The 27602-nt window shown below is 41.0% G+C and overlaps 1 protein-coding gene across 1 annotated transcript; it reads right to left on the reverse strand.

The window, feature by feature from the left end:
• Nucleotides 1-7112: 7112 nt before the first annotated feature.
• LOC138626690 (disks large-associated protein 2) lies at nt 7113-26751 on the reverse strand. The gene is made up of 7 exons (XM_069708527.1): nt 26639-26751; nt 20701-21071; nt 19434-19519; nt 18942-19348; nt 18500-18591; nt 15469-15630; nt 7113-12747 (listed from the first exon to the last, which is right to left on the reverse strand). Exons 2-7 carry the CDS (start codon nt 20836-20838, stop codon nt 12532-12534), a joined length of 1101 nt encoding a protein of 366 aa, XP_069564628.1. The 5' UTR covers nt 20839-21071; nt 26639-26751; the 3' UTR covers nt 7113-12531.
• Nucleotides 26752-27602: the final 851 nt, after the last annotated feature.

Genomic DNA, 27602 nt, shown 5'->3' on the forward strand with positions numbered 1-27602 from the left:
CCGCGTTCTCGCTCTCATGCTGAGTGATGGAACCGTGTCGGGCGTCCCGTCGTGGCGATGTTTGAATATTTGCAGCCGTAACTTTTAGTTACAGCCCGGCCAGACTCCGTCAGCGCTTCTGTTCCTCCCTCATACGTCTGAACACCTTTTTTTTTTTCCCCCCCGGTCATTTCAGCGAGCGCCGAGTTCGCGACGTTATCATGGACTAGTGCTTAATAGCCACTTTGAACTCATTTTACATCGGTTCTATATATACATATATATATATATATATATATATATATATATATATATATATATATATATATATATATATATATATATATATATAGAGAGAGAGAGAGAGAGAGAGAGAGAGAGAGAGAGCTGATAACAAATGGGAGACGGAGAAAAATGACTTGCATGTCAGTGCAAGTTTTGCTTCGCGTCCCAGAAACGAGACCGACAGCGAAAACAAAACAAGAAGGGGAAGTTTACATCGGGAGTATTGGGTGTTTTCGATTTTTTTTTTTAAATATTTTTTTTGATGATATCATGAAGTGAATAAAAATGTTACGTAGGATTTTTTTTTCACTCAAAACGTTCAGAAAAGTGTGTCACGTATCATTGTTTCTGTTTCCTGCAGTCGTTGTGAGCTGCTGAGTGTGTTTTTTTTTTTTCTTTTTCTGATTGCTTTTGTAGAGTCGCGTACCGATCTGCTGGATAGAAGTTTTTTTGCAGTCGTCTTTGTCCCCTCCCCCCCCCCTCCCTCCCCTCTCCCCAAACTGTTAAGTGGAACACGTGTTCACCGCCCCGTGTGACGTCAGGCCTCATCATGTTTGTTTTCAGGGCTGGGCCCAACGCACTTTCGATTCAGCCGATTCACAAATGGAAGATCTTTTGAAAAGCGCGGAGGGAAACAGATTTTGACTGAGATTTAAGTTTCCGTTTAGGACTCGAACGGAAACTGGAGGCGGACCGACCGCGGGGGGGGGCTTCGTTCGTTCGCTCCGTGCACCGGCGGCCGACGCTTTTACGCTTCGTTTAAATATGATTATTTTGTAGCCGATGTTTATTCATAAGCCAAAGACTTTGTGTAAATATGTCTATATGGATAAAGCACATTGTTTGTATTTATTGTTTGTTTACTCGCATTGCTTGTAAGAACAATCGTTTTTTGTTGTTGTTGTTGTTGTTGTTGGTTTTTTTCATTTCGTGTTTACTCCACTCGCCAGCGTTTCTTAAACCGAGGGTTGGGACGCAAAATGGGCCGCCAGTCTGGTTTTCCTCCGGCGCGTCTGAGAGTTGAGATGCGACGGGCCCACGGCGGGCGCCGAGGTCCAAAGACTTCATCCGCCCAGTCTGGGTCCGTGAAGAAGAGTTTAAGAACCCCTGATCGAAGCTGTATATTAAAAGCATTAGAAGTAGTTTTTCAGTATTTAGGTGGAACTCAGTAGTATTGTCTTTGTTTTTGAACCTCTGTGATGTTACTGTGTGGTTGTTTTTTGTTTTTATGTGTGTGTGTGTGTGTGTGTGTGTGAAAAGCCCATCGCCCCGTTCGTGGTCAGTAGGACGTCGGTGCGTTTATATGCACGCGGAGTCTTTTTTTTTTGGAGGAGGGGGGGGGGCGATAGCTCCGATCCCTTCTTAACGTCGGGATAAGCTGTTTACCTTCACCCTCGTCTCCTGCTCGCCGTTATCCCTGAACACACGCTGACTCGGTGACGCGAGAACAAGGCTTTAAGCGAGGGGAAACACGCCGGGACTGCGATACAAAAAAGGAAAAACAACATTTATTGTGCCTAATCGTTTGGAATTCCTCTTTGATGGAAGCGTTTCGACGGCATCTTCAGATCGCGACCGGGGGCTTTGTCGGACGATCAATATTCTGAGTGCCCTATTTTAAATTTTTTTTTTTTTTTTTTTTGGAACCACGATTCATTGTGTTTTAATTCATCGGGACGCTTCTCTGCGAGACTTTTACGAGCTTACCGAGTAACCAGATGTGTTTCTGTTTGTGCAACACGCTGATTCAGAAAAACAAAAACAAACAAAAAAACAAAAAAATGATTGTAAATAAAATGTCAAACGTTCCACTTGGTTGGAGCACGAGCAGCCCTTCCTCCAACGGATGTTATTGTAAATAGACTATCACGAGTACTCTAAAAGGCTCCGTCGTCGGACGAACAATAGAGATTTAGATGATGGATGCAAACGTCAGAACGTCGGTTTCTGTTGTAGATATAAAAAAAAAATTAAAAAATTAAAAAAAAAGTCGCAGATTGTACTCCTGGAGAATTCCAACTTCAAAATATTAAACAGATGGTGTTTAAAAAAAAATAAAAAAAAAACTTTATAGCTTTCACCGATTACAGAACTTTATTCTGTCGGTGGAACTTCAGCTTTCAGTTCTATTTCTCCAGATTTCTGGTCGGACCCAAAGAAGGGAAAGAGATTTCAGAGGCCGTAATATTAATCCAGCCGTGCCCCTCTCTTCGGCGACGACGGGATGTCTCACGCGGGAGCGATGTTAACGGAAAGTTCAGCGCGGCGTGTAAAACCCTCCGAACGACACGCTTAAGGGAGAAGTCGGGAACCGATCTCCTTCAGACGCCTGTAATTCCTCCGTCACGAATCTGAAGTTAAGGACCCCGAAGAGCAGTGAATGAAGCCGGCGTCTGGACGAGAGGCCAGCCTCGAGTGTAGAGATGGTATTCACGCTTCATAATTATTCTTGTCTGTAACGTTTGGCTTCTTTGCTGTAATAAAGACCACTTCTTTAAGGAAAAGCGTCACGAGTATGTTTGTCTCCAGAGCTTCATGAACCCCCGCAAACCTGCCCGGCGTTTGATGTTTTGTCGTCTCTCGACGCTGCATCTTTTCTCTCTCTCTCTCTGTAAACAACCGCATTTTTTTGGGCGGCTTTATCACGTTCAAGAACCCCTGAAAAGTCGGTACGCCCGTCTCTCCCGGCGAAAATGTTTTGATTTTAGTGGAAGTCGCGAGTGGGCGTGGCCCGTATGACAATTTGTTTTACGTCAGTGTGGCCCCCTGAGCCAAAAAGTGTGGGCACTCCTGCTCTAAGGGTAAGCCACACAGGTTGGGGTTTGTACGTGCAGTCATACTAATACCAAACTAAAGGTCAACAACAATACAAAACTCAAACAAACAAAAAAAAGTCCAAAAGAGCCTCTTTTTTTTTTTTCTTCTTCATTGTTGCATTCATTAGAGCAGTTGCCTCACAGTGAGAAGTAACCGGAGGCATGCAAGTCAGTTCAGAAAAAGGTCGTACTCCAAAAAGTGATAAGTCATCCAAAATATCCAAAGTATGTCGTCCAAAATATTCAAAGAAAAGTCCTACTATAGCTTGTTGTCCAAAATGTGATAATAAAAAAAGTAATTCTATACTATGTCGTCTGTAATATCTAATAAAAGTCATACTATAACATGTCGTACATAAAGTAACCCAAAATTCATTTTTGTATATAGTATATAGTATATTGTATATTGTATATGGTATACAGTATATAGTATATTATATATGGTATACAGTATATAGTATATTGTATATAGTATACAGTATATTGTATATGGTATACAGTATATAGTATACAGTATATAGTATATTGTATATGGTATACAGTATATAGTATATTATATATAGTATACAGTATATTGTATATGGTATACAGTATATAGTATACAGTATATTGTATATGGTATACAGTATATAGTATATTGTATACAGTATGTAGTATATTGTATATTGTATATAGTATACAGTATATAGTATACAGTATATTGTATATGGTATACAGTATATAGTATATTATATATAGTATACAGTATATAGTATATTGTATATGGTATATAGTATACAGTATATAGTATATTGTATATGGTATACAGTATATAGTATATTATATATAGTATACAGTATATAGTATACAGTATATAGTATAGCCAGGGCGTTGCGGTTAAGTTTGATGTTTCACCGTGACGTGTTTCACATGGAGTTATATTAAAAGGATGAAAGGGAAATAAAAATGTCTAAATTCACCACAGTGGTGGTCCCGACCCGCTGGGGTCCCGACCCGCTGGATCCCCGACGTGCAGCGTGCGGGGGCCCGTATGTATATATCACCGCTTGCAGTTTTAATTTCATTTACAGTCATAAGCTATGAAATGCTGCTGCTTGGACAAATTAAAGCGCTCTCTCACAACAGTGCTGTTTTCTTCAAAAAGTTTAATTTGCATAATTATTTACAACAGATGGTTGATAGCAGTACTTAGAAGAGGCAAAATATACTGAACCACATTGATAAAGCCGGGATAATGATAAAATGATATAAACTGTTGAAACTATTTCCAAAACTTGCATTTAAAAAAAGAAAAGAAAGTTTACAATTCATTTATAGATAAATCTAGAAATGAAATATTCAGCTTAAATTAATCTTACGAACACAAACTGATCTGTAGAGTGCTGTAATATTGAGCAGCAATGAAACACTAAATAATACATTCATTTTCACTATCCTGCATGCTATCTGAAGATCTTATAAAATAATGTTGACAAAGGAACGTTAAACAACAGAAACATGGTCAAGAGCGGAAAATAGTTCCATTTAAATTAGGCATATATTATATATTTATATATGTATATTTCTGTACAAATACTGAATATTTGGCATTATATTTATCCTCATTATTGATATATCTAACGATTTGAAAATAGTTTTAAGCTAACCACAGACCTTAGATAAAAAAAATTTCATCATGTCACTTTTCCAAAACCCATAAGAGGCCTTTAGTTATTTCTACCCACAGCCACAACACAAGACGTTTCTCCACCAAAGGCAAACAAAACTGTGACTGCTCTCTCCCCTCATAATCAAAAGAACACAGAAACATTTTTCCCTTCCCGGTTACACATTAGCAGACTGTTCAAAAAAAAAAAAAAAAAAAACGATGCCTGAAGGATTCTGGTTGAAAGTATGTCGAAGAACCGGTGAAGAGACCAGCGGGTGGTGTTTAACTCTCCTTCAGAAGCCGACTCACATTGACTCGGGTCCATAATACTGATCGGCGCTGAGGTCACAAGGGGAAACAGAAATCCATATTAAAAACAACCGAAATGACGAGAAAAAAAAAGGGTGAATGTTACACGTAAAAGCCGACGTCGTCTAAAAACGTTCCTGTTCGGCATGACGCCATCGAAACGCGGCCGATAGTTTGACATTGTTGCTGAAAGTTGAACGAAAAGATTGATACCGACTCTCACATCTGTACGACGAAGTTAGCAGTTAGCCCAGCTTAGCACAAGGACTGGAAACAGGTGGGGGGGGGGGGAACAGTTAGCCTGGGTCTGTCCAAAGGTAACGAAATTGTTTGTGGTTTTGTGCTGGTCGATTTTAGTTTCCACTTTTTTTTAATTTTTTTTTATTTTTATTTTTTTTACTCAATCAAGTCGTGGGTTCGTACAAACTTTAAAATCCTCAGTTGTAAAATGAGCAAAACCGGAGCGGCTTCCAGAGCCGTACTGAGGGCAGACGAAACGCGACTCACTATTGCCTCCTAATACAGGAAGCGGTATTACAGGGCTCGAATCCTCCATATCGCACCTTTAAAGGACACAAAACGAGAGCGGTGGCGATCGATTTCTTGAACCGTCAGAAAGGAAGTCAATAATGTCAAACTATTTCTTCGAGCGGCGAAAATGACCACTTAAACGTCTCAGAAGTCGTGAACCTAAAGATGAAAAGTCTTCCTCGATATTTAAGTCAGGCTTTTATTGCTTGAAGAGCGGACAGCGCTCTCACGCAGCCCAGAGTTTTCTGTGAACGCGACATCAAGCGTCTACCGCGTTTACCCGACCGCGACGTCGCCGGAGGTCTCGCGACTTATGAGAAGAGAGAGCAAAGCGATAGAAAGTACATCTTTGCAGTGCAACTGTATTCAGAAACGAGGAGAAAAACCTTCGATGAAAGTCCGATGGAGCCGAGCAGACCGTGGAGAGGGCCTCCAGCTCGAGGAGGGAAACTCACCTCGGGGATTATAACCGGGACACTGCTGTCGTCGTGTGTGTTGTGTGGGCATTTTTTTTTTTTTTTTTTTATGCATTTGGTGTGTGCTGATTGTCAGAATAAACGACCAAAAAAAAAAAAAAACAACAACAACAAAAAAAAAAAAAAAAAAAGTAAATAAAAATCAGATTTAAGGAAAAAAAAAAAAAAAAGTAGAGAAGGAGAGAAGTGGGTTGATTCAGCACCTTAACAGACTTCTCCGAGGTTTATCTTCAGGACAGCTGTTAAACGATGTCGGCCTTCAATGCGCCGCTGCAAACTGCGCGTCGCGGGAGGCGGAACAAGACGCGTCGAGTAAACCGAAGGGGACTCGAACTCATCGCAATATCCGCGTGAAATCCTTTTAAGAGGTTTGCTGAAAAGTTTAGCGGACTCTCTTTTTTTAAATGAAGTAAATCCTGCAAGCACTCGACGGATGAAGCGTGTCAGATCTGGGTGACGAGTGACACCGCCACGCCTTTTTGCTCCTGTTAGTTAGTGTGTGTGTGTGTGTGTGCGCGTGTGTGTGTGTGTGTGTGTTGGTGTAGCACAATGAACGTGGTGCTTTCAGTGCTCTGTGAATGGAAAGGTGATCTGCACGTGTGTGCGTGCGTGTTTGTGTGTGTGTGTGGGGGGGGGGTGATTTGGGGGGCCCCGCAAGCTCCGCTGCCCCCTGCAGAAGTTACCGCTGCATAGTAACACAGACATGACGACGTGTTTCCTGTGGAGAGTTCAACCGCTCCCGCTATACCGTGTTTGCTGAAAACGCTGAACCGTGAGGTAAATATAGCTGTAAGGTGAGCCCGCCCGTCGTCGTATGAAAACACTATTGCACTTTTTGGCTGGTCAAGTTTTGTCAGTCTCCAGGTTCTGTGGACGTTCGACGCCACAGACGGCAGAAAAAAAAAACATTGCGAGATTACGATATTACAGCTAGGAGGAGAAAAAAAGAAAAAAAAAATAGATAAAGACCTTTTTTTTTTTTGTTGTTTTTGTTTAAGTGGTGATCTTTTATGAGTAGCTGAGATGGACGTGACATGTTTACGCCGCCGTAGCCGCCGATTCTCCGCGTTTCTTTTTTTTTTCTTTAATGGAGCTTCGTCTACTCGTAAAACCGGTGATTCACGTCAGAACGTCTGTGCGATCCGAACCGAATGCTCCAGAAATAAAAAGAGGAAAACGAGTGTTAGCGAATCCTCCTTCGATATCCTCTTAAGACTGTATTGTGCTGAAGTTTTACTACACGTTTGAATCAGTCAGATATAAATGTGAATCTGTAAATTCTGCAGTCCGACCCAGCCCAGTTTCCAGCCCTTTGTAAAAGGTATTAACGGACAAACCTTTGCACTCTCAACGAGGCGTCGCTGTCCTTTCGCGTACCTCAACGCCCGAAACATTCACTCAGTCCTATAGGAGAATCAAACTGTAAGGCACCTGAGGATTTTGTCATGTACAATAGTTGCCGAACTCCGAAGCCTCCTCGTGGCGTGGCGGGAGAAATGGGAGACGGGAAATATTTTCCACCGGACACGGTGAGATAATGATGGGAAAAATGGTACCATGATTGTAGAATAGCCCCGCATGATACCACAAAAACACATCGGTGAAGTATTCATAATTCAGATCGTGTGTGTGTGTGTGTGTTTAAAGTCACTTAAACTAACCAAGCGAATGTCCCTGTGACCTTTGAGGACATCTTTGTGTCCGATATCTGCCTTCCTGACAGGTGGTGTGGAGCGAAAGCAGCCGAAGTGACGTCGCTTCCGTTCGTTCCTGATCGTCCCGATCGCGTCTACCGTTGCTCTTTTGCCGCCGGCCACCGAGCAAGAAAGGTCATTTATGGGTTTTATGCACCAAACCAGCCTCGTTGTCAACAACCGCTGTTCTGTTTCTAGATTTTTTTTTACAAACCTGCAAGGAAACAAACCGAGCGACGGAGAGTCTAACAGAAAAAGACAAAAACGCTGTTTGAATAGGTAGTTGTTTTTTTTTCTGGACCGACGACTATCAAAAGCGGATCATTAAGCACTACGCGTGATGGAGTCACAGTATGCAGTCTGTGGGAAGTAGACTCGATTTGCATGACTTCCAGTCAGGCGGAAGAGCGGCTGGATTGTTAAAGTGGCCCATCGACTTGTTCAGAGGAGCTGCGGTCAAACCCCTCCGAGGCCAAAACTGAAGGAGGTCTGAAGGTCTTAGCCACGTTTGATCGTCTTAAACGTTTTTTCAAAAGTAAATTCAATAACAATATTTATCAAAATGTCTACCCCTAAAAGTCCAAATTACAGAGTGAACTGGGCCAAAGAAAGGGTTCAGGGTAAATTCCACTTTTACAGATAACCTACAAAATATCCTCTGAGGGCTGTTTTGTCGAAAATATAAAAATAAAACTGACTGAATCTAGAGTCCAAAATTGTTATTTGAGAAACACAAAACGTCACAATTCACCACCGAGAAAATATTTAAGCCCTGTGACTTGAAGAGGAGATGCTCTGACAAGCTGAAATGACTTAAAAGAACAAGTTCCCTGTTTAAATAGGTAGTTTCGTCAAATCAGCCATAATCTGATGGATCCCCGTTCGTGGGAACACAACATGTGACGTGTGTTGATGTTGGAAGTAAATGATACTGTTTCATACTTTAAAGTAAGCCCTCGGCATCTCGGCGGTGTCTGTAATTACACAATGCACTTCAACTTCAAAGCAAATCATTCTTCCTTGTCCTTTAAGTCTATATATAAGTATAAGCTCCAGAGCAACTGGTTATTTTAGTGAGTCTTGTTCGACCTAAATAGCGTAGCTTCAGGAGATACGGTTTATATACTGCATGAGGACTTTCAACTGAAAACGGTCGAACACTGCCTGCTTTTTTTTAAAATTCTATTTTAGTTCATTTATCTCAGGGATGCACGATATATAAATTTGTTTTTGCCGATATGATATTTTTCCAACTCTTTTGGCTGATTTCTGACTCTGATATCCGCGGCATTTTGTCTTTGCTCTGATCAAGATGACAGTTCTTCAGTTGGGCAGTCAATTTTTTTTTTTTTTTGCCAGTTTCACACTTTCTGTCTGTCACTTTTTCACTTCATTCCCTGCGTCACTCCCTCCGCCCACCAGAGATCCTCGGTCTCCCGTTGGCCACGCCCACCTCACCTGCCGCCACTTCCCCAATCTGCCCTACCTGCAGCCCGATCAGCGGATCTGCCGCCAGTCTCGACACAACTCCTCCGCTGGATCTTAAAAGTTGTTTTTTTTGTTTTTAAATCTCTCTGAACTTTTGTTTCTCTGTCAGTGTCTCGTTCAGCTTTGTAAACTGTCTGGGTTCTGAACTCCGGTTTTTCCTCGACGTTGTGTTCGCCTGCTTGATCTTTGGACAAAATTCAACAATTCTGTGAGTAGCTCTCTCCGTTTGCTTTGACCTGAGCCGTGCGTTTGGATCCCGTTTCCATGTTAAACTGTGACAAATATGCAGAACGAAAGCAATCGTTTTCAAATAGTTACTGTGCTGTCCTTTATTGGCCATATCGGCAGAATTTGGTGTCCCACCCGGACGCTGGTATATCATTTGAAAGCCAGTGACGTATTGCGCATCCCTAACTTACTGCATTATATCATCGGGACCTGCATTAAGTGATCCCCCTTTCCTGAGCCTTCGACTGTTTTGTTCTGTTAAATGTTTGCCGGCGTTTTCCTGTCATTGACGGGTCACTCTTTTGTACTTCCTGTGAAAATCGGATGATTTTTGAAACCGGTTTAAACGATTCCCTTGTTGACTTCTGCTATTTTTGTGCCCTGTTTCGTCTTAAAACCGAATGAAACGGAAAAAAAAATCTGAACCGAGGAGGAGAAATACGATAAAAAGTAAAAGTTTTGGAGTGACGTCACCCCTGTCCAATTTAGTTTCAGACTGCTCATCTCCTGAGAGATTGTCCTTGTTGTTTTTTTTGTTTTTTTGCATTGATGGGGGCTCTACATTCATGAGTTTTGGTTAAGGCCATCCGGTAAGATAAGGGTCTCGCATTTGATATACACCGATCTAAAAGTAAAACGCTTCCCCTCTCGGTCCGACAGCCTCAGAGCAAACGACATAAATCCCGTCGTGATCCCTCGACGTTTCGCTGCCTCCTACGTATGTACAGAAACCAGACTGCTCTCCTCCCCCGAGTTCCTTTCTAATTACAATATTGCAATATCATCCCAGTGGCCACATCAACATCTGCATCAATTATCTGGGGTTACAGTAGCATATGAGGATGAATGAGGAATGCGCTGCACGTGTCAGTTTTATAAAACATGGACAGACGTCAGGATGCATTTTAAGCCAGCGCGGAGCGGGATGCCCTTGGCTCAGGGTGGGCACGTTAGATTTGACTTTAAGGTTGACGGGATGTCTCTGTCCCGTCCGATAAATATCCCCCGACCTCTTTCCGTTTTTAGAAAGGACGTTTGTAACCGTGAAAGCGTTTACTGCGAGTGAGAGCGTTGCGAAGGCGATCGTTTCTAGAGTCACAATCCACCACAAGTCGTCGGGAGAGACAGCGGCACCATGTTCATAAACCTGTTGTTTAAAAAGTCCTTGAGTGTGTGAGTGCGCGCGTGTTGGTGTGCACATAGGACTGGGTAAAGGACAACAGTTTCAGAGTAAAAAGCAGCACCATTTACTATAGTAACTGAATATTGTTAAAGTGTCATTTGCACCTGTCTTTCCTAGACAATGTGAGCAGATCAAAAACAAGAACTGAAGTGTCTTCATTATGCGCCACTCGGTAAAAAGGTGTGTGTGTGTGTGTGTGTGCGCGCGCGTGTGCGTGCGTGTGTGTGTGTGCGCGCGTGTGCGTGCGCGATGAGGAATGGTTTCTTAGCTAAGGAAACAGCCTTTAAATCACCGCGACAGATGTACTGTCAAATCAACCAGCAGCTGTGTAACTATAAATCCTGTTGTAAATTGTGATGATACTGTAAGTACGCTTAAAAGTGTCCGAGTCACGATATTTTACTGACGAGAGAGGCGCGACTGCCGTCAGAGAGAAAATGAAAACCGAACGACACGAGGTGCAGTTTCTATCACCTATAGAATAATATGAAATTCTGTAGTAAATTTTTTTTTTTTTTTTTTTTTTCCCATATCTGTCCTTGCAATTCAACTGCAACAATATCACATGAGCTTCATAAACTACATTTCCCTTGGAAATACAAACATGAATATTATAAGGTGCAAAATGCATTGTTCGATACCAGTCACCTCTTCCGGGCTGCGCAAAAATCTGTCTTTTGTTAATAATTCATATTTGTTCTGCAGTGGAAATGTATCCCGCAGCAAATAACGTACACGTGGTTGTTTTTTTGTTTTTTTAAATGTCTGGTTCTGAGACGGGACGGGTTCGCCGGAATGAAAACGAACCCGTGTGGAGGTGATGGGTGATGATCTGGGAGTTGGAGCCTTATTTTCAGATCTCGGTCAGCAACACTGGTCGACAGCTGCAGCACGCCTGCTTAAAGATGCTAGTAAAGAGACGCAGATAGACGTGAAGCATCCCGGACACTCTTGTCAGATATATATATTTTTTTTTTTACTCTATTCTGACTCTTTAGCCACAAATTTGGCGGGGGGGGGGGGGGAATATATATATATCAAACGTTTAAATACCGCCATAAAAGAAACTGGGAAAAGTTGAAATTGAAAAGAAAAGCATTCAACCTGAATTCCTTTTAGCAGGTAAATAATAATCTATACTTCTTTTTTTTTTTGAGAGGCTTGTTTTGACTTGACTTGTCTCGCGATAGCAATTACAGGAAACGTCAATCTTTGCTGCCACTGTTCCTTCGCACTCGAGCTTTAGCTCAAGACCATTGTTGCTGGTGAGAGAAAAGTTGCACTTTGTGTTTCCCTTTGAATGTGCAAAGTATATATTTATCTTTATTAACAGTGGCGTAATGGCAACTATGGAGAAGACTGGAGTTTTAACAGTAATGGGTGTGAAAAAACAATCATTGAACTAATGTTTGTTTTGGGGTGTATGAGCTCATTCTGCAGAACCGGTGAAAAGTCCCCTGCAGTGTTAAAGCTACACTAAGCAAATTTATGTCAGCAGCTCCAGGTGGCAGATATTTTTTGTTCTTAAATACGTGTTTACCAATTCAGCTGATCACTTTTAGTCCAAGAATACCAGAAAGTCGAGAGGGGAAACGGTCTCGGAGACCGTTTGGGTTTCAATTTTTTTTTTCAAAAGTTGTTTAAACCTGACTCAGCTGACTGGCCTTCTTCAATTTTCTCATTTTAATCTGGAAAAAAAAAAAAAAAATCAACATTTCCCACTGAAATCTTTGCTTAGTGTAGCTTCAGCGGGAACGACCCAGAGAACGGCGACACGTGAAAAAGCGGACGAGCGGTGACGATTGTTGACATTACAAGTAGGCTGCATGTGGCGCCACGAGCTGGTGTCGGGTGGAGGTGGACAAAGAGGAGGTGAAGGGTGAATCTGTGGACCTCAAAGCCGCGTCTGGGCTTCGGGGATGTAGATCTCGATGCTGTCTGCTCTCTCTGTGGCCGAGTTCTGTCTGAAAGAAGCTGCTCGTTTGGCAGCCATGAGGCGTCTGCGGGCTTCCTGCCGCTGGCGGTCCTGAAGGTCCAGAGAGCGCTCCCGCATCACGCCGCCGCGCCCCTTGGCTGGTCTCTTCGGCAGAGGTGGAGGCCACTTCCGCTCCTTAAGACACAGAATGCCTTCATTAAACAACGTGTAAGGCTTATTGTCAAAGCGGCGTGTCACAGTGAACAAGTTGTTGCACAAACAAGTCCAAATAAAAAGCCTTAGGTTTAGATTTTAGCTGTCGCCATCTTGCTATTTTGGAGGCGGAAGTGACCATATTAGGAACGTGAATGCGGTGAATCTCCCTCTATCTGGTTGGGGCCCCGAGGACACTATTCCCCCGCCCGCCCGCCTGTAGCGGAAACCTGACTGCGCCGCAGGCCTGTCGATCAAACGGACACGCCAGCGAAAACGATGCTTTTTGAGGCCTCATATCTAACGATGGGATTATTTTCAGATGGACCAACAGAAAACGAATAAGAAGTGACTTTTGCAAATGATACCATTGTGACTCTCGGAAAAAAAAATGATTGACTTTGTATTACATGAGAGAAGTTGAATGGGAGTCTATGGAGACAGAGTCTTTTTGGCGCCAACCCCTCGAGACCTTCTGTGGTACTGCACTTTTAAGCATTTACAAATGAGATCAATTTATTTAAGTCCCTTGTAAAAAGAATGTATCGCAGTAAGAACCAGACTGATTTACCTAAACTTTGGTGTCACGGCTTGTTTTGCTGCCAGACAACATAAATTTGCAAGAATTAATTTCCACCAACAGCAGAAGCCACAACAAGAAAATTCATCATCAGAGTTGTCACTAGTGCTGAGCAAAATCCTCCTCATCCAATCAGAGTTAAAAAAAAAAAAAAAAAAAAAAAGAAGTCTAGAAACACGCCGGTGATGACTATTATATCGGCAGAACATCAACATCAGCAACTTTTACCTGTAAAGTCAGTGAAAAAAAAAATCCTCATGTCCATAAAATTTAAACTCACAATTATATATATTAACTCCTGAGTGCACGGTAAGCTGTTCTGATTCTTTGACAAGCTTCTGTTGGTTTAGACGCCGCCTGCCTGGAAGGAGAGAAGCCGTGTCACCGCTCAGCCTCCGCTTCATGGAGCTTAAAGAGCGCCCGGTAACTGCTGGAGGTAAATAACTCCTCACAACTACGACTGTAGCATGAAGATAATTATCCAAGTGCCCTGAAGGATCTCTGAAAAGACATTACCATCTAAATGTGCTTCTTCCAAATGCAGCTCCAAGCACCACTCGTAGGAATGTGCTCTCATCTAAAGGCTGCGGTGAAGGATGGTTTAATAACCTTCATGTTTTATAGCTTTTATTTTCTAAATAAATGATACTTATACCGTCTAATAATAATTATGCTTGTAACTTCCCCAAGTACCGAGATATACTTTGAAATCATGTTTTAAAAATCCTGTTAAAACAAGGAACATGAAGCAAATTTCATGAACAGCAGAGATCCCAATTCTTCCTTTCAACATCATGTTTACATCTTTACAATGAAGACATACCTTTTTCTTTTTTTTTTTTTTTTAAACACACTACCTTGTAACAATTCGGCAACTTTGATGTTTTTTTTGTTTTTTTTTATGTGTTTGCTTCAGCACACACAGTGTTGCATAACTAGCGCTGTATACTGCGTCGCATGCGTGTTGTAATGGAGGAAAATTGTCGCTTCAGATTATGTGGGAAGATGAAATACAAAAAAAAAAAAAAAGTGACTATCCTGCTTTAATCTAAACTGTTCTGTCTCGTTCTTTGAGGAAAAAGCAAAGCTAGGAAAAATCCAGAGGAAACAAAAGGCAAAGAAAAGTGTGATTTTAAAAGTGCTGCGCAAATGTGCATGAGCTTTCTGGAGTTTTTTTTTCCTCCCGCCCATCATTTAGTCTGACAACAGGAAATCCTACTGCCTCAATGGTTCTCCATTGATATTAGAGCTGATTAATGTTTGAATGAGAAGCAACTAAAACACTGTTTCTCAACCTCTTTGAGTGGGTCATGAAGTGTGAACGGGGGAAAAAAGTCTAACTTTTATTTTGGAATCTACAGAAATTCTGATGACGTGCATTAACTTTTTTATTTTTTTTTGTTAAAGGACATACATTTCCATAGCTGTTTGATAATAACGACCAAAACCAAAGTTGTCGTGTCATTAGTTAGCTCTCATTCAAGCTAATTAGAAATGGGGTTAGAATTGGATGTCTTTTTATTTCATTTGTCATAGTTTAGTTTAGATTCTTGAAACTAAATGAACATCATCAGTTCAAACTAGAAAAACACATGTTCCTGTATTTAGGTCGCCCTCTTTATTTGATCAGGTTTTCATTTTCACTTCTGTTGCACTTTTTATTGTGTTTAGTTCATGTTTTTAATGATGCCGTTTGTGTGTAGCTGCACTAATTTTCGATGTAATACATTTCGATGATTCAAAAATCTGGGGCGCAGCTTTATGACCAGGAAATAAAACGGTAGAGAAGCACTGAACTGGAAAGAAATCCTCGACGCTGGTGAGACTCTGAATACTAACTTTACTACTCAGAACTACGTAAACATTGTGAATCATGATAAGTACGATTATTTTATAAATGCAGCTGCTGATTTTAACGGGACAACAAGTTGTTTTTTTAAAAGATGCTGCTGACTTTCTAAACTACTGAACTGATGCTGCCTTTATGTTCATGCTTTGTAACCCCCCCCCCCCCCCCGCTGGTCCCAAACCTAAAAATAGATATTGTTCGACTAGATTCCTTTAAAGCTGAGCGAGTTCTTGCGTAGCCCATGAAGGCTTATTATTATTATTAAAACGCTGACCAGTGTTATCTTCTTGTCTGGGCTCCCCACCAGCTGCCACTGGTTGCTCTTGATCTGCTGCAGCTCATCAAACTTGGCAGTGACGTCATCAATGGAAAGCTGCAAAAGGTCCCAGAATCCAGCCAGGTCCTGAGATGTGGGTCTGGGCATGGCACTGGGGTCCTGAAGGGACAGAAGTACAATTGTACAAAGACAGTACAAATATAATACATATTTATACTACCTTTTATGAACAAGCTGTATCGTAACACATTTGGCCTAAAACAACAAGAAACCCTGAAAAATGAACACATCTTCTTTTGGCCCAATACGGCATTGACAAGCTTGTGTTTATTCTCCTTGTACGCAAGCGCTGTAAAATACAAACTGTGATGACTTCAAACCGTAAATTGTGTGCGGCTGAAAAGTACATCACGAGTTTTACCGTACGTACAACAAGCGCTAAGCTTGCCTATTAAATTACATCGGCCTATATTTACACAAAATGATGGTATGCTCCCTCCTGCTGATGCTCATGGTCCATTAATGTGTCCTAAATCACTGACTTTGTGTTGCCAGTCGAGCTCAGAGATCGAAGGCACCTGATGAGAAAATGTAGGCAAGAAATTGGCAGGATGACTGTTTTTGACAGTTTCTTCAAAATAATAAAATTATTATTAAACAGAATGTAGAATAGCGTTAATTATTCTGGAATTTAATTTTAGATTTAGAATGTTAATTTTCTGTGAAATATATTTTAATAAAATGTTATTTCACATAACAAAGCATTTTTTTTTTTTTTTTGGCCCTCATCCAGATCCATTTATGGGCATTCATGGAAAAGAAGTTTGGGCACCTTTGGTCTAAATGTTAATGAAAAGAAGAAAATATTCAACTGCTCTCAACAGTCCAATACATGTTCAAAAGTGCAATTCCCTTTTTGGACTTCCTGTTGCTCACAGCTATATTTGAACCTCACCCGTCCGACCACTGTGTGGCAGTGCAGCACCGACATTGACTCACAACCTCAGCTGACAGTTTCTGGGAGCATCCTTTAACTGCCTTTAATGGTTTTTTTTTTTTTTTACAGCAGAGTTGGTCCATTGTGTCGCAACAATGGTGATAAATGGTTATCAAAGGTCTTTTTACGGTCACATGCACGGCGAATACAGAAAGCACCGCACTAATTGACTGACGGTCATTACCTCGAATCAAACATCAAATACAGAACGTGATACTGCATTTGATGCATTTTTAGATACTTCTTCAGGTGTTTTTGCAGAAACATTTATTTTTAATGTCGTGATTTCATTCTGATGTAATTCTGTGAAACGATCAGTGAAATTTAGATGACAAAAATCTGGTGCTCGTTGCTGCTGTATTTCAGAGCATTGATTGTCACGAAACCTACGCAGCTGGCCGATGCCGTGCGAGTTGGAAGTTACAACTCTCGCAGTCAGGCAGCCACACAGAGCCACGTGCCCTCAGACCAAGAAAAGGTCTCCAGAGCCACACTTCAATAGCATGGTCAGAGCTTTTTATAGACACAAAACGCAGTTCTTCGTCCATCCAGCAGGTGAAACAGATTCGTTCTCTCATTCAGACGCATCTGAGAGCTCAGGGCAATCTAAGGCTTGTCACTACCAATGTTAGACTTAATTCATCATCCTATTATCTGTGGGGAGAGAGCGGCAGAGAGAGCTCCCAAAAAACATCCAAAAGAGCGCAACACAGCGAGCGAAGAGACACACAAACGGCAAAAAAAACAAAAAAACAACGCGGAGCAGCGAGAGAGCAGATTTCAACCACCTCTATTAAGTTCTGCCTTTCATTTAAATTTCTGTTTTAATTAGCTCTGCTGTAGAAAGGTGTGATTAAGTTCCTGCCTCTCTTTCTACTGTGTCTGCAGAAACATTATGACACGACCATCATCCAATATATGCTGACTCAGTGGATAGTTTGCATTAGAAAAGGTATGAATTTCCAGCAGACGTGACATGACGGCTAAACAGTGAGACGGTGTGGCAGTCCATTATTCAAACCCTGAGTTCCCATTCAAAGTGCTGCCTCCGTGCGTTAATGGATAACCTCGACACAGGTGCTGCTTCCTATTGGAATTCCCCTTTCGTTTACTGCGGGGTCAATAACGGCAGAGAGACCGCTCGGCTATCGATCTCCTGTGGTCTATTTCTGGAAGGAGCACAAGTGCAGCGTCAGGCCGAGCGCCTTCTCGGAGCTCGGACAAAGAGAAGCCCATCAACAAGTTTCACCCCTGATCATTTGAGTTTTTCTGAGCCACATGTCAGCAGCATGCATGTACGGTAGGCTGAGCAGGCGTCCCGCTTTACGTGGGACTGCACAGCATTTTTATCCTTTATCCCGTGTCCCACATATTGAGACAATGTCCCACATTTTAATTGGCTCTTGAGATAGCGCTGCAAAGACCATTTACCGTGAAACTTTAGCTTTATGGTTACAGCGTTTACTTATGGGGGAGTTTGGAAAGTTGCATTGAAATAAAATATATCTATTTATTCCTTTATTTACTAAACGCCCTAATCTGGAAACGTCATCGTCCATTTGTGTGTTATTATGCAACCCATTCTCACGGCAGAGTGTGAAACAGACACGGCGGTCTACTCCAGCAAAACGTGAAATAGCCACGCTTTTGGGCTGTCTAGCCGTGACAGTTACACGTTTTGCGAGCGTGAAACTTACACGCCCCCCCCCACTAATGTTCTTTTCCCAACCCCAACCACGTGCATTAGCTATGTTCCATTTTCCTGTAATTCACTCGGCTCTGCGCACGCAAAAGCTTTCATTTCCGTCCACTACAGGAAAACGTGTAACTGTCACACCAAAACAGCGCAAAAGCGTGTCTATTTCACGTTTTGCCGTGACACCAGGTTGCATTACGTAGACATCAGAATTTTAAACTACCTCTCAGCATTAGTACCAGTCCCACATTGTGCCAGACAAACATACTCTTTACATTTTGGCTCTGGTCACCCAAAGTTACAGACATCTTGTGACAAACACATGCAGTACTCACCAGATTCTGCTGGCAGAGCCAGTAAAACTGCTGAAACTTTTGAGACATTAGTAGCTGAGCACTTCCAACTGCACTCCGGATTTTTCCTAGGACTGGTGGCACACACACACACACACGCACACACACACACACACACACACACAGAGAGAGAGAGACACATTCTCGTTTTATCACTGACAGCTTGGCAAAAGCTAACATGCTGAGAAATATCTCTCCGTCATTCACAAGAATCCAATCTGCTCACAAAATGGCTCTCACGATTCAGTATTTTCATCGTCAACATGACAGCTAACACTGAGAATGTTTACTTTGTCTATACTGCTACACAGCTTTAAAAAAAAAAAAGGAAACAGTCGTACTTTACGTGTCATGAAAGCATTGAGGTCACGCAACAAAAAGCCCCGGGCCTTGACAAGAACGTAGTTTTCCTCGAGACACTCACTCTCCTCCGTCAGGTCATGCTCCTCTGCCTCTCTCTCCATCTCTTTGCACCATCCCTCCAACCGCTTGGTCTCATTGTGAAGGAGCTGCATGAACCAGCTGCCGTCCCTGCGGAGGGGGGACACGCGGCCCGTTTCGGTGCTCTCCAGTCTGGGTTCGACCAGCCAGGGCTCGGGCTGCGGGCTGGTGGGCCCGCTGGACGGCCGGTAGTCCTCCCTGTAACTGAAGAGACCCTGTGTGCGCACCGTACGGATGGCCCCATACTGCGTTGGCGTGCTGGGCTCGGAGTGGCGTCCGAAGCCGCCACCAAACTGCAGCCCTTTGTCTTCCATGGAGGGAAAGCCCTCTAACTCCATGTCTGCTTGCACTGCAGTGGTCACACTGTTGGAGCGTTTGAACCTCCCGTGCCTAACGGGGACAACAATGTAACGTGAATACACGGGGTCCAAAAGGAACGTGTACTTCACCCTATGACACTTTGCTTCATCTGTACCGTTTCAGATCCTCCACCTGGATCCCTATCGAATGGAACTGAGGAAGGCCTTTACTTTCAGTCTCAGAGTCTGTCACAGTTTCCACCTGGAAAATACAAACACAGCAACCGAGATGGACTGACACGCATTTCTACTCGTTAGAAGAACGGCTCGGCATTTAGGAGCTTGTAACAACAATTTCGTACTTGTTAGAGCAGATTCAAGTTTAGATTTGTGTCTTTCCGCATGAACAGTGGATGTGCCGGTTTTAAAAAGGGCTTTTAACAATTCAAAACGAACGTAGTTAGACATTTTCTAGTTATAAATCAGCTTGTTTCTTTGTACTTAACTTTTTAAATGCTAAAAAGTACCATAATTCAAGACATAAGGCAGTCTGTGATAACTGAGATCTTTGATACAAAAAAAAAAAAAAAAAAAAGTTTCCAATCATTATACACAGTTCACTCTATCATTATCCAGGAGTTTGGCACTGGGGAAACTGTAGCTCATATAGGAGCAACGAACTTTGCAATAAAGTCATCATTTCTGGTTGACTGCCTGTAGAGTGTCGACAGATGGACGCATTTTCATAGACAAATGTGCAGAATTGCCCACAGGACAAAACAAGGTGGTCGACACACTCAAACTCCAAAGATGGCGCTAACATCTGGGGACACTCGCCTTCAGCAGACTCGGAGCGACTTAAGTTAGTCTGACAGTTGTAATGCACAAAGTGCTTCTTTATCAGGCGGTGGAGATTCTTGTGAATGATCACCAATTAGACCAAGGGGTGCTAATGGTGCCTTTGGAATAAACTCTCTGAAGTTGGACAGCTAACCAAATATAAAAGATCAACAAGACTCTGCAAACTGCTGCATTTCAGACTTCGTGACATCACAAAAACGACACGATTAACTAATTAGTACACTTGTAGTTTGACTTGTCTGTTCAACATCCTAGTGGACATGAGTTTTCCATAATAAAACCCAGTTTTCGTGTCATTTGATAGATGTTTAAATTACATGAGGACTGATTATCTAATTTATTTTTCCAGAGAGATGTTGTAAATTTCTCCTTGTTAAAAAAAAAATGTCCTTGCATGATTTACATTTGGAATAGAAGGTTTTATATTTGACTGGATGATTCTCATACATATTAATGACCTGCATATCAAAATGAGAACAAGAGAATTATCCTTTCAGCCAGGACAAGACGGATGACCCTGGTGTCGTCAGTATGACGGCTGAGGTGTGAGAACAGTCATTAAGCGGACAGTCGTGCCGTTACCTGTATCCCGATAGAGGAACGTGGGGTTTTGAGGTACTCCTCGGCTTTGGACACCAGCACTGCTTTGTCGCACGTCTGCACGGAGCTGTGGCTGCCTAAACATGCGTGCCTTTTGCCTGCTGCTGACTCCATGGCCATGGTGACCGCCTTGGTGCTGTCCAGGCTGTCCGTGGAGCTGTAGATGGGACGGCCGAGGCTGTCCGTGGTCCACAGACCGCCCCGTGGATGCCTGCCGTCCTGGTAGGCATCTTGGGTGGACTCTGTGCTGCTCTGGGCTGTCACAGAGATAAGAGGCTTGGTGGTGGTGGTGGTGGTGGTGCGCGGGGGCACAGGAGGTGGAGTCTTCTTGTAACTGGGAGGATATGATACCGCTGGATAGCACAAGCAGGATGAGAGGAGAGGACACGGCAAGACAAGGGTAGAGGATAAAAGAAAACATGAGAATGAAATATGTGGCCAAAGCTGACAAGGGCCAACGCTGCAGTTCACCAGCATCACAGTGTGTGACAGAGGAACCTCGTAGCACGATGACAGATTAGGCATCAGGGCACGTTAGCGCTTAAAGCCAGGGACATGTCATTAAGGTGGGAAGCAACAGCAGCTCTGTAATATGTCCATGTTTACTGGGGAAGCGCAATGAAGGATTATGGGAAATATTTGCTCTTTCAAGTGCAAATGAGAATCGGATGGTAATCCATCCAGATGGACCTCACAGCAGAGTTGGAAATGTACCAACTTTACTCGCTTTGCAAAGGCACAATAAAACACGGACAAGTAGTTGTTCAGCATTCAAATTTTCAAAAAAGATTTTTACAGATTTCTTTTTTTTTTTTTTTTTTTTTTTTACATGAATTAAAGAATGAAAAAGATAACAGCATTCAGTGTTCAGCATTATGGGTAAATACGCCAAAGGAAAAAAAAAATTGAAAATATATGTTGCTTTACTTAGCTATACTTAATATCCTCTTTAAAGTCAGGTGTCGGTGTTACGAGGTACACAAAGTAAATCTGAACTGAGCTCGGTACATACTTTGTTTTTCCAACTATTAAATTGTCAAACCTCCTAAATTACAGGAGGAACTATGAGCAGGACAGTAGATGATTCTAAGATTCCAGTCTGAATACTTACATGCGTATACTGTAGATCTATTTGCATTTAGAATTTATATTATATGCATTATACAATATTATTGACTAATGGATGCACATTTCTTTTGTGGCGGGGAAGAATAATGATTATTTTGTTGTAAATCCAATACTACAAGAATTCCTAGTTTAAATGGGATTCAATGCTGTTTAGATTCATCAGGGGAATCCAGCTGAATTCATTAGCAAATGAATTTTTTTTTTTATGATGTTGTAATACATCAAATAAGTTTAATTTAGTGATATTTGCATTTATCTTCTAATAAAATCCAATAAATTTGTTTTCATAGATTAGGTATAATGGTTGGTGTCCCACATAAAGGTAAATATCCATGATCTTGATTCATAACGTTATTTGTCATGTTCACCCTTCAAACCACTACCGACTCGATTTCCTTGTTTGACGTTTTGTTTACACTGAAGAAAAGATGATAAATATAAATGAATCACAGAGAAGAAAGAGACTGTGAATCATAGCTGAAACAAAGCTGTTTCAAGACAGATCTATAGTGGCCTATTTTAGAAATCAGTCATTCCCCCCCCCCTGCTGTGCTTCTGCCTCCATTCATCTGCATGTGAAGTCGCCCATTCAGGCACAAATCTATTAATTTAAATGAACACGTTATTAAATATTCAGCATTGGGAATAAATTACTTAACACAGGAAGAGTAATATGCTTTTCTGACTGTACATTAGCTTAAACAGGTGTAGGCCCAGATCACACACACACACACAAACACACACACACACACACAAACCCCTTTCTATTACAGGTAATTAAGTGCAATAAGGAATCAGAAACCTTGGGGAACTCTGTTAAACTAAATCCAGTTACAGAATTGACTTCTTTCCAACTTTAAAGTGCTGGAGTTTTGCGAGACACAGCGTGTGGCCACCAAAATATAAAGAGCACAGTGACTCAGGCATTGCACAACTCCACACGTTCTATTTTTACACAACGGACCTGTTTAACTAAATTTATAAGCTGAAAATGAAAATGTTACAAATTGGTTGGTGACAGTTAAAAACGGAATGAATTGATTGCTCTACTCTGTGACAGTATAACACATAGAATCAGTTCACTAATGTGATTTTTGTTATAATCTGCAACCATAAAGATGTTTAAATAATTATTCCCATAAGTGTCTTTTCTAAAACATGCTTATACTTGCTGGGTTTTTTGTTTGATCTATTTTAATCCGAAAAATGTGAGTAAAACATTTTTATTTTTATTGGTAGAGCTGTTGTAGTAAATGGAATTAACATTAGATTAAAGTATAACTTCCTCATAATCTTTTTAAAGGGAAATGAAACATCTCTAACTTGCTTTTGTTCAGTGACATTCTAATTACAGACATCTATCCCGGTTAACATCTATATTACAGTTTCATTATTGTTTATTTTTTAATAAAGTATGACTTAGTTGTTCCCCTGGTGGTTTAAATTAAAGTGATGAATGAAGTTTCAGATATAGTTGAGAGAGATGAAACAGTGTAGGAGTTAGCTACTCTGATTGCAAAACCTCTAATATTATTCTATGTCACGTTGTTTTTTACAAACTTACTAAATGATAATGAAATGAGAAAATTCAAATATCGCAGTAAAGTTGTAGTATTTGTAGTTATGAATGTGCACAGCAACAACTGCTGACAGGTTATAGGGTCTCCTTCCTTGTGGGAATTTACAAACAAACAAACAACAGAACAATAACACTGTTTCGTCTCCCACAACAAGGCAATGACAAAGACTCTAAAATAGCCTGCAAGCTGAGTCAGCACTCCACATTCCTTCTGCAGTTCATTCATAGACTTCACGCTTGTCTGAATGGTTTGACATTTGGAAACACATTTGTTACCTAATACGCCTACATTTATGCTCTAGACGTGTTTTTGACATCATTCACTGAGGTTAATGTTGTTTAGTGGATATGTTTCATTTGCTGACAGTCATATCATCACGGTGGCTTCTGAGGGAACTGCCCTACTCAGTATGGAAAAACAAAACAAAAATGTAATCACAATGTGTTGCAGTAACACTGAATGGACACCAGATGTCCTCCTTTAGACTGAACATAGTACGTCTCAATCTGAAAGTCTGTCCGTCTCTCAATCTGGGTAAAGTGGACTTTTTTAGTTGACAAGTTCAGGTAGTTCACTAGTGCTTACTGTTTTTCATACTGTGTGGTTGTTGTTGTTGTTGTTGTTGTTTTTTTTATAGTTTATCACTTTCAGCTTGAACTTCAGGCATCATAAACATACAAAGAGAGGCCCCTGGAAATGAATTGCAAAGAACAAAGTGTCAAAAGGTTGATTTGAACAGGGGTTGAATTAAGCTACGGGCATTCGTTCAAGCACTGCTTGTTTCTTTATATCTCTACTTTCCTACATTTCAAGAGGAAGTAATGTCCTTTTTTTTTTACATTCTTGTATTTATTTAACAGCAGAATTAAAGTTAGTTTGCAGATCAAGTGTCACAATCTACGATAAACTCTAAATACAATGAATTGTAATGAATATAAATTCAAATCAGCAACCAGCTGCACCATCAAACTCTGCTACAAAAATAATCCAGTAAAATAAATACACTGATAATAGTAGAACATTCACAGGAGCAATTTTCCTGCATCACAAGTGCTTTTACTTCTGATGGTTGTGTACTTTTACTTTATTTGAAATGTAGGTGTTTTTTCACAGTGGGGAATACAATGTAAATCCTTCTAAATACTTGTTCCACCACTAAATTTCACAAAACAGAAAGCATCTCAGTGCAGTCCCTTACAAAAAAAATAAAAAAAAAACCCCAACATTCATAAGGGTGGTGTGATTTGACAAGTTGGTGCGCTGCAGTAGATGTACTGGAACTAATCTCAAACTACAGCGGCGAGTCAATCGTGCACTTGTGTACATTGACTGTGCTAAATATAAAAACAAGTCAGGCATGGAAAGAAGAGTATCGAGACTTTGCACCTGTTTAAGTGATAACAAGTGCTGTCGGATAATCTGAGTGTTAGTCACAAAGTAAAAATTTTTTTTTTTTAAAAACACTGTTGGAAGAACAGATACTATGTACGCGCCGGGGCCAGGCTCGATACTGTAAAATTATGACATGACTTTCCAGAACAGTTACTCTCCTGAAGGTGGGATGACTCATAAAAAGCCAGGCAAGAACAACTTAAAGCTCTAAGAAACCGGATATCTGATGTCGGCGCTGACAGAGAAGCCTCAATAATCAATACTGCCACGCAGTCGCAACCTGTCTCATTTTGTGTAGGAAGTGGGATTCTAACTTTTTCTCTACTGCTCTCTCCCCCACAGCGATGTTCAGCTTTCAGCCGGAGCCCTTGAACACCATAAATCATTGACTGAGAAGCAGCTACAGCAGGGTTTTTTTTTTTTTCTCTTTTTCTTTTAAATGCTACAGTCTCAGTTAAAAGTTTGTCAAGTATAGTCCAGGGAAGTATCCTGTGTCCATTTGTTTAGTCGGTTGTGCCTGCCTGTGTTTGAATTTGATTGTTTGGCTTAGCACTGCTGCGCTGGGCAGTTCAGTAAATAAACCCACACACTGGAGATGCAGCCAAGAATAAATGGACCTGAATGTCATGCAAAAACAAACCCTGAGCTCTGCTCTGCCTAAATGTACATTTGTATAATCACAAAAAAACTGAGGGCTCCGTTAGTTTATGCCTTCAAAACAGGCATTTTGACATATGAACAGCAGAGATACGTTCCTGCATTAACACGCATATTGACCAACCTCCTCTTGATCCTCATGTAACCTCTTCCCTGTCTATCCAGTTTGCTTACTTTCCTTTGGCTTTTCTTCTGAACACTCATGGAAAATCAACATGACACATGGCTCATCATATTAGTTAAGGACCGGCAGAGTGACAATAAAACAATTTGCCTTTGGGTAGGCCTAATTGATGGGTAAGTTATCCGGAAATTAATTTAAGATTGCTTTGGTAAGAAATTAATTATTTAAGATGCAAATCAATCACAAAAGACTTGCATAGCCTTTGGATCTAGGTAGGCTACTGTTTTTTTGTGATATTCTTGAATACTTTCTGACATGACACCAGTTATTCAATACTCCACAACTGATGTCGGGAAAATTCATCGATAATGAAATTAATGATAGCAGTCCTGCAGCAGAGTACAGTACTGAAGTGTACTTTTAGTCCACAACAAAATGGGATATTGTAAAAACGAGAATACAATTGTTAGATTAGATACAAAATTACAAATACTTGTTACTGATGATGGCACATACAAAATGGTAGCTATAAACTTTTTTTTTTTTAATTTTTTTTAATTTGTTTATGTGTGTAACTATTTATGTTAATATTTAGACCTATATATTATATTATGAAATACCTCTTTAAACACTCCCGCGGCTTAATCCGCTCCTCTGCATGTTTTCGTAAGCAGTACGCGCGGGTATTTTCACCATCGTAAAAGATACCAAAACACCGGCAGGCTGATTTCCTGAGTGGCGCTTAGGTCTTTACGTGCATTTAAATATATATATATATATATATATATATATATATATATATATATATATATATATATATATATATATATATATATATATATTTGGATGAGCAGATTTTCAGTAAGTATTTCTGACGTGTTTTTATTTTCCCTTTTTTTTTTTTTTTTGTCTACGGTTAGCAATAATAAGCTGACCCCTTTGCTATGTCCGTGGATTCATGACTGCAACTGAAACAGCATGTCTGCGGAGATAAGTGCTTGTATGGAGGAGAGGAGGAGAGATGGAGACAGACTGGTACCTGGAGGTGGATGAGCGCGGTCCACGCTGCAGGAAGTAGGGAGACGAAATTGAATCCCTGCAAGGAGCAAGCAACGTCGGTTAGAGAACAGATTCAGGTACCAAACGTAGTAATGCACACCAGTAAATCAACCTTTCCATACGCATATACCTACCACGAGAGGCCTAAAGTTCATTATAAATATTTACAGGATTTTTTTTTTCTTTTTTCTCCGAGCTTATGCAGTTGTTAAGACAGTCGTTAACGGGCAAGGAGAGAGAGAAACACAGATGTACTGAGTTTACAGTGTTGGAAATGTGTCTCACCAATGTTTTGTTTTGTTTTGTTTTTTTCATTGAGTGGACCTGAATGCAGTTAGAAGAAGTGAATTTGGCTCATAATGACTTCATATGAGTAAACATTACATTTACCGTCCTACTGTAACAAGTTCAAACTCTGCTTCACCATAACAATGAAAACATTTCAGGGGGAAATGCTGATTACTGGTAGATTATCCACCACTGGCTGTGTTTCTGTCTCAAAATGCAGACACTCTCATGGCACTAACACAACTTGCAAATAATGGGACGTGCTAATAGGCAACATTCCTCCTGAGTGTGCCTCAAACATGTTTATTTGTTGGTATTAAGGTTATTATTGTAAGAGACATTTGAACGTATGTTTGTCTTGACTCTGTACTTGTTCCATTTGGTTGTCTTGCATATGCCAATATTGTCCAAAAAAATACATCTTATGTCATTATAAAACTAGCAACACAATCACATTAACATCAAGGAGCAAAAGATGATCCAAAGAGTCCTAAACTTAACAACAGAATGCAGAATAAGCTATATTCATAAAAAAAATAGGTCAAAAGGCTTTGAAGGATCAACATTTGTCAATGTTTTGAGGAATTTTGCCCATCTGCATTACCCTCGTACGTTAACTATGTATCATGATCTAAAGATCCCTCCATACTAATCAG

Source organism: Brachyistius frenatus, unplaced genomic scaffold (assembly GCF_029030835.1).
Source record: "Brachyistius frenatus isolate BFR_SWC_R1_liver_20210118 unplaced genomic scaffold, ASM2903083v1 Contig_76, whole genome shotgun sequence".
Classification (NCBI taxonomy): domain Eukaryota; kingdom Metazoa; phylum Chordata; class Actinopteri; family Embiotocidae; genus Brachyistius; species Brachyistius frenatus.